At 45.6% G+C, this 14,416-nt stretch overlaps 1 protein-coding gene across 5 annotated transcripts in view; it reads right to left on the reverse strand.

Annotated features, from left to right (window-relative positions):
* The window catches only part of SCN8A (sodium voltage-gated channel alpha subunit 8), a 177,435-nt gene that overhangs the window by 8,394 nt on the left and 154,625 nt on the right, over positions 1-14,416 (reverse strand). For 3 of the 5 annotated variants that reach the window (XM_045072918.1, XM_004774712.3, XM_013046919.2), the window contains exons 21-26: positions 13,024-13,146; positions 6,861-7,145; positions 4,703-4,756; positions 4,079-4,216; positions 2,962-3,066; positions 85-355 (exon numbers count right to left, since the gene is read on the reverse strand). In XM_045072918.1, the coding sequence (XP_044928853.1) occupies positions 85-355; positions 2,962-3,066; positions 4,079-4,216; positions 4,703-4,756; positions 6,861-7,145; positions 13,024-13,146 (976 nt within the window). The remainder of the gene's footprint in view (positions 1-84; positions 356-2,961; positions 3,067-4,078; positions 4,217-4,702; positions 4,757-6,860; positions 7,146-13,023; positions 13,147-14,416) is intronic. The other 2 variants (XM_013046920.2, XM_013046921.2) reach the window with 1 other exon arrangement.

Raw genomic sequence — 14,416 nt, forward strand, 5'->3', positions numbered from 1 at the left:
CCCATGGAACCGGCCGCTCACCCAGGAGTCCCGTGCTCGAGGCCAGGCAGGCACCCTGCGTCTTCCCCTGCTGGTCCCACTTACCCACAATGGAGAGGATGACTACCACGAAGTCAAAGATGTTCCAGCCAATGGTGAAGTAGTAGTGCCTCAAGGCAAACATTTTGAGCACACACTCACAGGTGAAGAAGATGACAAAGACCAGGTTAATCCAGTAGAGAATGTTTTCCATCTGCTTGCTCTGCGTATCTGTCTCCACCATCATGGTCACCATGTTAAGGCAGATGAGCATCATGATAACGATATCAAAGGCTTGTTGAGTGACAAAGTCAAAGATGATGCCTTGGATTTTGTTCTAGGGGTGGGAGGGGGAGGAAAGACATGAGAACATTCATGAGAGCCTCCCCCAATGGACCATGGAAGCTGCCCTCACCTGTCTTTTCTGCACCCCTGGCCAGCTCTTTGCCGCTGCTCTGGCAGGGTGTCAGGAGCAGGGGCAGACCCCGATAACACCCAGTATTCTCTTCCCAAGGCTTTCTAACGCTGCCCCTATTCTGTTTTGTGTCTATGCCATCACACGCTTCTGGAGGACTTCCCGCCTTGCCAACTGCCCCTATTCAGCCTCATTTGCTGGCCATGTCTGCCCTGATCTTGTCTCTTTTCTCTCTACACTGTCTCCCCAGAAGAGCTCACCTATTCCTACTGTGTACATGGTGTCTGTGTCCTTCAGTTTCTTAAGTTCTTTCCTCTGAATTGCTATGTTGCTTTCTCAGCAAGCATCTCTTCCTTGTTGGCTCACAAGCATCTCCAACCTGACAAATCGTCCTCCTGCCTCTCACCCAACCCACTCATCTCCCATCTCTATCACCCACCCAGTCTCCAAACCAGACCCTTAAGGGTCACCCTTGTCACTTTCCTCTCCCTCGTCCCCCCCCACTGCATACACTGCAGGTCCGACAGATTTTTCTGAATTCATCCACTTCATCCCGCTTCTGTTGGCCCCACACTAGCCCAAGCACCACCATCTTCTATCTGGACTTCTGGGAGAGTCTCCCAGCTGGTGTCCTGCCACCTCTCTCGCCTGCCTCCAGTCTCCAGAGAAGCAAGTGTGATTATTTAAAGACATAAATGGATCCTATCTTGCTTCTACTTAAAACCTTTCAACAGTTTTTTTTTTTTTTTTTAAGATTTTATTTATTTATTTGACAGAGAGATCACAGTAGGCAGAGAGGCAGGCAGAGAGAGAGGAAGGGAAGCAGGCTCCTGCTGAGCAGAGAACCTGATGCGGAACTTGATCTCAGGACCCTGAGATCATGACCTGAGCGGAAGGCAGCGGCTTAACCCACTGAGCCACCCAGGCGCCCCTTTTCAACAATTTCTCATTGGGCTTGCAACAAAGTTCATATTGCTAGCCTGATTTAGAGATGCCTCGCACAGTCTAATCTGGCTCACCTCATGCCCCTTCCTCTAGCCGGTCACCACCTGGCTACATGGATGCTTTCTGCTCTTACAGCCAGCATTCCTGGCTCCTTCTCATCTACCCAAATAGACTCTTCCTAGTGGGGCTTTCTCGGACTACTTTACGGAAGTGGATCCCCTATCCCAAGCTCCCTGTTCTCTGTCAGGCCCGCTGGTTGTTTTTTCTCACAACACTACAGGTTGTATAATGGCGGTTTGATTGTTTATTACCTAAATCTTCCCTGTATTAAAAACAACCTTGACAACAGTGTCTGAATTGTGTCCGTCACTTTGGGCCTAGTGCCTGGAACTTAGTAGGAGACATCTAACTATTTGCTGAATGAGTGCTGATCACTCTTTATTAATGTCTCCTGCCATAGGACGTTTTTATATTTTAGAGCAGAAGAAAATACAGAAAATACATGTAGGTTCCTGAATGCAAAGGACTGAAGAGAGCTTCAGAAATGTTAACATTCTCCATTCTCAGTCTCATTTCCATCACAAAATGGAAGCTCTAACATCAAAGAAATACCAAAAACATTCTCTTTCTTAAGATCTCTGAATTTTTTTTTTTTTTTTTAAATCTAGGAACTCAAGCTGGTGCTTACTTTGAGGATCACTTTCACTTACTGGTTTCCCAACTGTTCGGTGGGGCCTGAGGGCTTCCTTCCTCTCAGAAGTTGCGGGGGGGGGGGGGGGGGGACGCCAGTATGCCAGGCCCAGAGGGTGGCACTAAGTAGGGAAAATGCTTAGGGACTCCCACCCTTGGTTCAAAGTAGCTCTACTTTTATTTCTACAAATTAGACTGCCAGGTGAGCTTTGAAGAGTTGTGCTGTTTTTAAATAAAAAGGTACTTTAAATGAAAGTTACAGAAGATGGAACTTCGAGCCTGGGGGTGGTGTCCCACTCTGCTGGGTACGTGGCTTCAGAAGCAGAGCATGTCCTCTGACGTTAGAGGGCAGGTACCAACCAATGGGCAAAGCAAGATCCTAGTACCCAAATCTGTTTGACAAAAGGTTCAGTTCAAGACTGAAAATCAGGACATTACACTCCTAGTTTCACTCTCTTCTTCTCCCACAAACAGTCAGGGTACTATCTTGTCTCGCAAAGACTTACTTGCTGGGCAGAGAGCTGAGAAGATAGTGGTCACATCCTATCTTGCAGTGGGAGAAAGAGACCAGCTTTCATTTTCACTTTCCTTTGTCAATTTTTAGCAGTCTTTTAAAACATCTTTTTTCCATTGCCAGAGCCTATGTGATTATAACAGGCTGATTCTCTGCTGCAGCCCACGGAAGTCTCAGAGGAAAGGTCAAGCACAAATATAAAAGCCATCCCCTACCGTAGTCCCTGTGCTGCTGTCTTCCCCAGATCCTCTGAATGGGGTGGCTGGGAGAAGATCAGAGGACACAGGCAGCCCGTCATTTACCCCTTTCTTTACTTGGCAATAATCCTACCAGTGTATTTGCCATTTGGGGTCTCACTCTGCCTTCAGCCTGCACTCACCAGGGGGCGGGGAATGGGTTTCTGCGGTTTCTTTGAGCCCAGCTTTTTCATGGCATTATAGTACTTCTTCTGTTCTTCTGTCATGAAGATGTCCTGACCTCCAAAGTAAAGGAAGAAAGAAGAGAACAAGCAATTACAATAGGCTCTCACGCACTGTGGTTTGGACCTAAGATTCAACCTTAAGAGCTGAGGGGGGCCTGACCCTCTGACCTTTCCAGAGGTCAGTTAAGCTAATAGTTGGCCCATAATGAGGTAAGACCTAGGACAACTATTCTAATTCAAAGAAACACCAGCCTTCATCCTCAGCTTGAAATTCCTGAGGTCCACCAGCGGCTAGGCATGAAGGAAATGGACTGCCCCACTGTGGACCCTCAGGGAAGGGCACACTTGAGAGCTGTGATGCTGAAGACAGTTGAATCTTCCTGGTTCACACATTTTTGGGGGACCTGCTTTCCATAACAGAAGTCTAAAGAAGAACATTTTAGAACGAAAGGATTTTCAGGTCCTGGTTATAGGCCCATTTATTTCCAACATTAAAAATTCAGAAATCCTGGTATAAGAAAACAACACGGGGAGGTCCTTGACACAGATATGACTTCTACAATGGATGACGAGAGTGAGTGCTTCAGTTTGTTTAGGAAAAATTGTTAACCACCTGGAACAAGGCAGGAAGTGAACTTTCCAAGGATGGTCTCTCAAATCCCAGTTTGCTAGTGGTGCCCAGGGATTCCCATCAGTCATGAAACTTTCTACTTCTTGCTACAGTTATTCAGCTGCTGCTGTCCTTTTCACCCCTATCACTAGGCCCTCTCTGATCTGCCGCCCCCTGGAGGGAAGCCACACCCAGCAAAGACCTCAAGAATTGCTAGTACATTAGGTATTAGGACATTGTTAGTTTGGCCTAGGAAACGTGGTAAAGCACACTCTGTGCAATCCAGCCCCCCCCCCCCGCCCCTGAAAGAGTTGATGGCACTAATGTATAGTGGGGCCACGGCCACAGGGAGGTGATAATAAGGATTTTAGAGAAAGAAAGGCATTTTCTTTCTAGAGATAGGGACAGAAGTGTCTCTCATCTGCGTTGAGCTCTGGCCGCTGGCAGTGAGGGGAGGAAACCTATCTTTTTCTTTTGTTGATTGAAGTTATCAATGATGACACCAATGAACAGGTTCAGGGTGAAGAAGGAGCCGAAGATGATGAAGATGACAAAGTAGATGTACATGTAGATGTTGTCCTCATACTTAGGCTGCTCATCGGGCTGTCAAAAAGGATCGGAGAGGAAAGAAGAGAATCAGCTCCTGGGAGGTGAGGGTGGGGGTGGGATGAGGTGGGCGATCTGACATGCCCTTACCACCAGCCATAACCGCCCACTGGAGCTGTTGCACAAGCTGGGCAGAGGGAGCGCTACTTTCGGGTCATCCAGGCCCCACCCTGCCACGACTATGCAAATAGAGAGTGGAGACTTTGGTGGAGACTATGCAAATGACGAGGCCAGGGGGAGGGGACATAGGGCAGCTAGGAGCCACTCTTGGGTCAGCCGAAGAAGAGATGGCTCCTCTGGGGCCAGGTCAAAACCAACAGCCTGATCATCCCGAGCTGGTGTAAAAACATGATGACTGAGAGGAGGAAACTGACCTATAATCAATCAAACCAGCAATACGTGTCCTAACCCGTTCTTTCGCTGCCATGCTGCTTGCTTTCTAGCCTTCTCTCAAGGTTGTGGTTTTGCCAGGTGTATCCTTACCTTTCGGGAATCTACAGCTGCATACATGATGTCCATCCAGCCTTTGAAGGTTGCCTGGCAAACAGAGTCAGTCATTAGACTGTGCCTGTTGGGGGCAGGGGGTGGGAGTCTAGGCAGGGGTCACAGAGGCCAGGCTCAGGTTGGTTGTGAACACAGGACTGAGTTTGGGTGCGGTCTCATTTGGACCTAGAATTTTCTGTTAGTTAACACAGGTCCCAAGGGGGCTTTGTCTAAGTCCCTGGAAATAACATCAAAGTTTGGCAGAGAAACATGTTGACAATGGTAGCTGGATCAATACTTTCATAAAAGATCTTTAAAACGGGCCCGAGAAGGTTGCCCAATGCTCGGGCAAACTTGTATTTATGAACGAGTGCCAGGAATCTACTGAGGCTACCGAGAACATAACCGACCACCCACGAGTCATTTTTTACCATGGTGTTAAATAAGCTATGGGGGGGCGCCTGGGTGGCTCAGTGGGTTAAGCCGCTGCCTTCAGCTCAGGTCATGATCTCAGGGTCCTGGGATCGAGTCCCACATCGGGCTCTCTGCTCAGCGGGGGGCCTGCTTCCCTTCCTCTCTCTGCCTGCTTCTCTGTCTACTTGTAATCTCTGTCTGTCAAATAAATAAATAAATAAATAAATAATCTTTAAAAATAAATAAATAAATAAATAAGCTATGGGGGTCTGAAAATTTCTAAGTTGCAGTTAAAAAAAAACCAAAACCAAAAACACAAGGCCACAAGGCCAGATCTTTCCCCATCCTACGATTGCCTACAGTAATGGCAATCCTGCCTTCATCCCAGACAGCCCTTCCTAACTGCACTGTCTTTCCATCTACTAAACCTCTGATTTTGGAAACAAATAGTGGTTAGCAATTCAGTGTTCTCCGTTTTCTTTTTGTCCCATTTGTTTTATTTATTCAACCAGATTCAAAGTTTTTTTAGGGCACGGGTGGTTCTTTATATGTCAGGTGGCCCTAGTAGTGCCAACCACAGCACCTTGTGTGCAAGGTGGGGACTCTGTGAATACAGTGTCTAACTGGCTGATTGACGTGTATTGGTCTCCTGGAGGTGCTCCAAATCAGATTTAATTTGCGGGTCCCGTTTCTCCAACTGGGATAAAACAACAAAAGACTCTGGAGTAGGATAAAACTCATTCTATCAACTTTGTCATCTACTAGCTAACAATGCTAGCTAACAGTAAGTGCTTACTATCTGTAAGGTCAAGTTGAGAGCTTCACCTGCATTATGGCATTCAATCCTCCCAAGGACTATATGATGCAGGCACGGTTGTATTAGTAACAAAAATACATATAGCAAAATACCATTAATCAAGCACTGCTGTGTGCCAGGCATTGTTCTAAGAAATTTTAAAAAATTATTAGGGCTCCTCTTAGCAACAGTGCAAAGTATTATCACCAACATTTAACAGATGAAGAAACAGACGTGGGGAAGTTGAGTCATTTGTCCAAGGTTACATATGCAATAAACACCGCAGTACGGCTCAAACCTACATCTGTCTGACTCCAAAGCCTAAGAGCTTTCATTGCATCCTACTGTCTTGTCAAACATTCCAAAAAATTGGTGAGAGTCAAAGACAAAACTAGACATGATGGTATGCTACATAATTAAAATAAATCCTTTCTTAATGTGACAAGTTAATTTGAGAACTTTCTCTGGGTTGGGCTGACATGAGTGGCAGCATCCTAGCACTGCCATATTGTTCTCTTTAGTTAACTTAGTGTGGCTGTTATATAGGATTATTCTGCTAAATCAGAATTCCCATTCTGTTGGTGTGGTTGGTGTCTATGCACTTACCTTCTTCTCCCCACCCCCGTTCTCTTTAAATACATACTTTGCCCTGGAGAGAGAAGGTGATCTCTCTGCAACTTTTTTACACTGCAGGAATCAATTTGTTGCTGAGCAGAACTCTGTCCTGAGCATTGGGAGAGATTCCCCCCACCCCCCCTTGAGTGAGGTCTTGGAGAATTCAGGAATTCTCAGGAAAGGTGTCTCCCTGGAACTGGATTGGGAAAGGACATTGTTCTCTGTGGCCCACGAGGAGTAACCCTGATTCTGGAGATAGGAATGAGAAGGAACCAAATGTGATTTCGCCAGCTGTCGGAATTCCCCAGGACTGGCAAAAACGGCAACACTTACCACTTGAAGAAGTGCCAGGTAGCCTGCACCGACGTTGTCAAAGTTGATCTTCACATTCTTCCACCTGATTTCTGTGTTGTTCCCCTCCATGAGCTTTTCGCACTCAGTTTTATTGTTGACATCTTCAATTTCAAATCGGATTTCAGAGGTCTCATTAAAGCAGTAGTGGTACTTCCCCGCAAACAGGTTAACTCCCATGATGCTGAAAATCAGCCAGAAGATGAGACACACCAGCAGCACATTCATGATGGAGGGGATGGCGCCCACCAAGGCATTCACCACCACCTGCATTGGAAGGGGGAGGTTGCTGAGTGTTGGGAGGAAGTACGGGCAAGCATAGTCTTTTGATTTCCAGGAGGGGAATGATACTGCATGGCTTGTTTTGACTATAAAAACGTTATGCCCCCTTTGGAATTACAGTAGCTGGATGGATCCACAAGTAGGACCAGCATTTTCTAAATCTCTAAAGAATATTTTGAGGAATACTAGTAAATTCCTTAATATTTATTTCATCTAACACGAATTTCCCTGCCCCAGTTGACCTAGGTCTTCTCCCCGCCAGGCTCCAACCTGGGACTGAAAAAATTATTTAGTCTTGTCTCCCTCCTTGCCAGCTCATAAAACATAACCCCCGTGGGGGAAATCTGATTTCAAGCTCACCTGTTGCCTATCAACAGACATTCCCCCCTCTGCAAAACAAGGTAGGATTGTTCAAAATCACAGAGAACTACCCTTTGGGGTTAGCAGGGAATCAGTCAATGGTACACAAAGTCTCTTTTATGCAAGGCCAGTTATCTTATTTCAGGCAATAGCTGAGCATGCATATTTTGCAGGCTCAAGAGAAAAAAAAAAGCTATATTCCCTCTACCAAACAGAATAAAATAAAATCTGAACAGACGTATTTTTCACTCAAGGTTCATTATTCTTCTTCAGCCTTTTTTTTTTTTTTTTTTTTTTTTCCCCTCTCTTCTGACTTTGTAGGCTTCTGAATGTAAGAGTTGTCCCCGTTTGGCTAATGCTGACTGATGTCAATCCAGGGCTGGACTCTACTCTTCACAATGTATTAGGAATAGGAATGCCTTATGTTTTCTGGAAAGTTCTGGGTTATATCACTGGTCTTGAAACCCCCAAACCGGCATATTGTTAAAAATCACTGACTGTAGGTAAGCTTGGGAATGGGGAAAAAAAAAAAAAAAAGCAAAGGGAAAAATTCAGGAATCAAACTTTCTGGGTTGTTTTTAATTTCAATTTTGATTCACACTATAGGTGAGAGTAGCTAGATAACACTTCTACTGTGGCGGCGATTTTCCGTAGAGGAGTTCAAAGGGCTTACAAAAATAGCATTTGGGGACGCGGTGGCAGGGTCGGCACAGAAAATGAGGCTGGTGTTCATTCTGCCCTGATCCTCACTTGCTGTTGTCTTAAGTGGGACTGCTAAGGCCCAGAAAGGTAACCCTATAACGTGGGAAGACTGTGTCTTCCTTTCTCTAATATCCTAGGAAAATTAACATGGAGTTAAAAATAAAAACCATGGGTATAAATGCAGCTTTCTAATGTTTTGTTAGAGGAGGTGAGAAGTATCACCATGCTGCGGCATCAGTTTTTCAGTGCGGAGAAGAGGCAGGACACACACACTGCCAATATGCATAGCGTCAAAAGGGCCCACAGGGCTGTGCTGTGGGACGAACGCCAGGGGGCAGCTCTGGGCTCTGTTTGAGCCCGACTTGGGCTTGCGTTTTCCTTATCTTCTGTTCTGGCCTTACACTGCAATATCCCTGGCGGGAAAACGGGGTTGAGAAGAGCTGTTCTGTCCTATATAGAGAAGGCAATGATATTCTGCGAAGGAGTCATTCTTTAGATTAAAATATTAGTTTTGTGTTTCCCCAATTTATATATGAAGGCCTTTAGATTGAGAGGTAGTTATTTCTTAATTCTTAGACCAAGAAATCTCTTCTAGATTTAATAGCTGTCTTCGGTGTAAATGATTATCCTTCAACTGTTCATTACTTTGATAGAGGAAAGCCGGAATACCTGAGATCTGGAAAATCCTCCATGTTATTTTGGAGAATGATTAATTGATTGATTGATTGATTGACTGATGTTACCAAATGTGTCCAGTGATCAGATTTGAATTTTACCTCCTCATTCTACAGTTGCTCACCCTTTGGTGGAGCACCAGAAAGCAATGAAATGTGCAAAAGAACAGGCAAAAGGAGGATGATCCACAAATGGAATAATCATTTCTCTGACAATAAGAGAGTAGATTACCAAGATTCAAAAGATCAAGTCTATGTGACAGTATTTTGCAGCAGAGCTTAGGGGAGAGATCATGACCTTCTATTAGACCATCTAAGTGTGCAATGGGGAAGCAGGCCCCAAAAGATCTGAAACCTAGAAATGTTTCTTTTTATCTCAGTTCAGTTCCTCCTCTGGGAACTCTTCTGATTATTTTAGTCCAGTATAACCTGTCCTGGATAGGGTTACATGTTACAGTTGAATATGGGGTAATATTTATAGCAGGGAAGAATAATTAGCTAATTAACTAAGTGACCTCTTCCTACTTTTATACGTGTAGAGCTGATCGAAAGAATCAATACATGAAAGTATTCACGGGCCTTGTTCTCTGATATGTAGAACATGAAAATCCAATGTCCTTATATGATGTAAATGCACTTCTGATTAATTATAATCAAAGAAAAACTTCTTAGCTTAGCTTTATGAATAGAACAGTAAACAGCTCATGAAATTTACTAATAATTCTTCCTGGCTGTAGATACTAGTTAATAATGTGAAAATTGTGAAACAGTGAAAATTGTTTAACTGTGCTCCATATATAATCATCATTGGGCTGACATTCTCAGCAACCAAAGGGCAAAAAACTGTGCTTTCCTGAACTCTCACACCATAGGTAGTGCAAATGGTAATTCAAGTTTCCACAGGCAATCACTTCATGAATTGGTCCCTAATAACTCTCAAGTTATTCTATATTGCTTTTAGTTATGATAAAATTCATTGTTCAAAATTAGGTATAGAAATATTACTCAAAGCTTGGGTCTAGCAATCTACAAACTTATTTTTTTCAATGGACATTTATACTTAATGATTGCTTCAAATCACTTAGCTGATGGAAAAATTCCAATGGATATGAATTCTTAGAGCATTGTCTTCTCATAAGGTCTAGAACACTACTGTTCATTAAATGCTATAAAATCTGTCAAATAGCTTTTAATATCTGGCAGAGGGAACATGGCTTTAATGGACAACTATGTACTGACAATCAACAAAAAGGCATGCATGTTTCATAGCATTATATACCCTCAAAAATTTAAAAGCACAGCGAAATCTTTAAATGAAGATTACTATGGAGGAGAGAAAAGCAAAGAACTACATTAAGTGTTCCTTTGCCAATAATTGCATGAGTGCTTCAATTTTCCAGTGTTTGGTTTGAAGAAGGAGAGGAAGAACGGAAGTCAGTGTCCCAGGACAGGCTAGGGCTGGATGTTCCCTCCCAAACGGAGGTCTGAGCCTACCACTGGAGCAGCACAGTGACAGTCGAGCCTGCCTGCATTGATGGTCTTCAGTTTGTGAAGGGTTCCTAGCTAGTGTTTTTCTAAGGGTAAGTGCTGGGTGTTGGTGTACATAAGAATCCAAACCACAAAATGGAAAACATATGGCCCCGGAGAAAAGTAACCTTGAAATAAAATGTATGTACCTAATGCTGTTTATCGCTGGGAAGCTGATTGTTAGCTCAGGCGGATTCAATCTTTCCTTCCAGCAGCTACGCTTTCAGGGAGGGGCTGGGAAGCGGCTGCACAGGGTCCTTAGCCCTCTCCTCTGCCCAGCCAGGAGCGGTCAGTGCTGTCAGCTGACCAGAGACGACCAAACCAAGGGCCACTCCTCTACCAGACCTTCCCTTCCTGAACACTCATTGTTCCAAATCCTGGCTTTTGGTTCAAACTGGTTTTCCCTTATGTTATTTTTGTTGGAAAAAACCTCGAGGTAGAGGTTTCACTTCCTCATGCTTTTTCAAGGAAAAGTTTATGCCTCTCTGCTCTGATCACCTCTTCTGGGCCTCTGGGTCCCTGAGCTACTTGCAGGTTGGCAACCAGAAGTTTTGGGGAATGGAATTGGTGAGCCCAAGGGAAGGTGGGGAAAGGGGGTAGGGCTGGAGGGAAGAGGTGTGGCCACCCTAAGGGCCCCTGAGTCCAGGGGAGGCAAATAACCCCGGCATGAACAAATCAGCCCCGGCTGGTTACCAAGGACGACTTCCGCCATGGGCAGGGACTGGCAGTAATAAGACTCCCGGTGGAGAAATGTAGAGCAAGTGTCAGCTGGGCGTTTTTTCTTGGGCTTTCTTCAGGTACTACCAGTCTGGCTTTAGGAGGTTTGGGATCACCCCCGAGGGGTGGGGAGGAGCACAGGCTATGGAGGTGGCTATAGTGTGCCCAGTACTGTCTCCACCAGCCTTCTTTTACTCCTCAGCTTCAGTCACCAACATAGGTGATCAATGCTCTAAACAGAAGTGATAGGATTTAGGAAAAAAGTTTCACTACCCCTTTCTGAAAAAGGGAGAGCACGGTAATCCCATCCCTAATGACCGAGAGGGCAGAGTTGTCCGTGGGATACTCTCTCTCCTTCAGTCTAGCTTGTGCCTTACAGTGACCTCCCTGCACTTATTCCAACATCTCTCTGATCTCTGGGGGAAACAGTTAGACTCCCAAGTTTTGCTTTGTTTTTTTAAATTGAAAGCAGTCTGTGCTGCCGTGGACCTGACTTTCCTGCAGACGGTTTCACGCGGGTTGCAGAAAGCTGATATGCAGTAAACCGAACCGTGACTGTGCTACAGCAGAGATGCAACTGGTGGCGAAAAGCATTTGTCTCAAGAAACTAACAAAACACAATTCCCAAGGTGCAGTGAAGTTTTCACCTTCCTGTCCAACTGGGGGTTGTTTGAGGAACAGTGCCCAGGGACCACAGATGAGGAATGGATGAAGCAGCACTGTCCTGGTACCTAGTTCCTCCACTCAGTCTTGCTTCCTGGGGGCCACTGTAACCATTTAATTTTCATTCCTACATTCTGATGTTTGCACATTTAAAAACGTATCCTCGGTTTGCTCTCCTGCATGTATTCAACATCTGAATGAAAATGAGTTTTCTTGGTCTCGTTAAGTATAACAGACCTCTCTGTTACCACGGGACAACTATTACCACTAAAAGACAGTTGCCCACTTGATTTTAGGAAACTGACTTTTTATTTAGCATGTGTGTGTGTGCACATGCACATGCACACACATGCACATTTTTTTTTTTTTTTAACCAACAGAGACAGCAAAAGGGCACCAAAAGAGGGAGCCTTGTGTTTCTAAGTTGGCAGGGTGACGGCACCTTGCCCTGTTTGGATCTGGGTGGAGTATCACCAAAGCAGGAATAGCAGGTGTCAGGAAATTTCAGAACTAGTGGAGAAGTCATCTGGCGTCATACCTGATTGTTATTTTGCGGTGTCAGGATAGGGGACCATATAGCGTGGGCAGAGGGGTAGGGGGTGAGGAGGAAAGCTTTGCTATCAGACAGAGGCTGCCAGTCCTTATGGGACTGGGCTGAGAACAACAAGGTGCAATAAGAGGAATCAGAATAGAAAGAAAAGCATTTCTTTTCCCAGGGCCATGCCAAATTCTGCTCCGTTCCCAATTCCAGGCCTGCCGTCATGTCTTCTAGCCCCTTCTCTGCTGCGTTCTCAGTGACGGCACGGCCACAGCCCCCACCTGGCCGATACCCTACCCGGCACTAGCCCTGCCTGCGGTCTCTGCTTTTCAGTGGGGCCGCGGGTTACAATTCCCCTTCTTTGCACCTGGTGATTCTCCCTATTAAATCAACATCCCAGAAAGCCGCCCCGAGTGCTACAGGTAAGCCAGGCCAAATGAGAATAGCCAGCGTTAACATGTTCTGCGATGGCACGCTGTTGGGGCGGGGCCCATATTAATGTGATGAGGCAGCTTGATGCGATCCCCTCGCACGGGGCAGGTGCGGGGAGAGAGTGGAGGATCAAATCAGCAGCTGCATCACAGATCGTGTCTGAATGATCTTCCCACCGTGTGATCAGTTCTAGCATGCGTAAACAGTTTCCATCGGCATGCAGAAGGATCAGCTGCTCTTAGTATCTTACCCTCATCCCTTCAAATCGTGATAAGGCTCTTAAGGGTCTCAAAGCTCTTAGGGTCCTAAGGGACTTTATGGCACCTAGTTCCGAGTAGCCCAGGGCATTAGCTATAAGGCTGACTAAAGAGACCTACACGGAAACAGAAGAGAAAAACAAAAACAAAAAAGGAAACAAAACAAAACAAAGAAAAACAAGAAAAGAGGTTCCAGAGTGTTAGAATAAAGCCCCTAGCACTGATTACACAGATTGGGCCCCCCAGGGAGAGAGAGAGTGGGTAACACCAGCTGCCTACTTCAACTTGGACTCAAACGACCTGAAAGGAAAGGAGGTTGAGAGGCAGAAGAAAAAACACAAGGGGGAGGAGAAAATCGAGAGGAGGCGGTAGAACATACATAAGGTTGGCAAAGGGAAGAGGCTGAAGGGAGAGGGGGAATGAGGACGTTCCAGTGGAAGGAGAGGAGCCTGAACAGATGACAAAAACCTTACCCTCGCCCTTTACAGCCTCTGCAGCTCCCAGAAGTTGCCATTAAATTAAGCCAGACAAATTTAATGGTACCTATGGAAAAGAATACAGATAAATACACACACTCCACACAAGCCGCCCCCTCCTCAGCTCATTCACCATGGATTTCCAACAGGGACAAGCTCTCTTGCTCCTGGTTGACAAGAAACCATTTGCCGGAGAACGTGATGAGTTACTACGTCAACAAAGGAAATGTATCCAGTAAGCGCCACAGCTGGCTTTGCCACTCCCAAGAAGGCAAGAACCAAAGGAAGCAATTTCTAGACAGTTTTGGCTCCACGAGAACTCCCTTAAGCAAGTCTTCCGTCTCTCACTTTCAACTATAATAATCCTTCCGTCTCTGAACTACAACCAGACGCCTTCATAAGAACTTGGGTGGGCCTGAAAACTGAACCTGTACTTCTCCTTATCAACCCCATTCTTTCTCTCCAGAAACAGCTCAGAATGAACTGGCCTCAGGTCTGTTCTTTCCTGGACCACCTACTCTCATCGTTAGAAAAACAGCTGGAAGGATAAACTTAGAGCGATTTTAAAAATTGTAGTCACAGATAAGGACACTGAGCCCCCTACACAAGACTTTGCCGGGCGTCACACTGGCAGTTCTGGAGCCAGAAATAGAGACCCTGGAAACTCCTGGTTTCCAAGCCAGAGCTCCTTCTTCCACAGAGAGGTCACATCCCCGACTGGCAGGTAAAACGACAATATCCCAAGAGACGGTTATCGGTATCAGAACAATCCGGAGTTGACTGTATCACCCTGCTGGGGAGAAGCCTGAAGGTCTCCAAGCCTGGAGTCATGATGGTTAAATGCCTTCCTGCTCTTCCAGAGCCAAACTCACTTTGTCCTACCAGAGCTCTCAGAGCAGTTCCCATGTGG

This window comes from Mustela putorius, unplaced genomic scaffold (genome assembly GCF_011764305.1).
Source record: "Mustela putorius furo isolate JIRA1106 unplaced genomic scaffold, ASM1176430v1.1 tig00537227_pilon_pilon_pilon, whole genome shotgun sequence".
Taxonomy (NCBI): domain Eukaryota; kingdom Metazoa; phylum Chordata; class Mammalia; order Carnivora; family Mustelidae; genus Mustela; species Mustela putorius.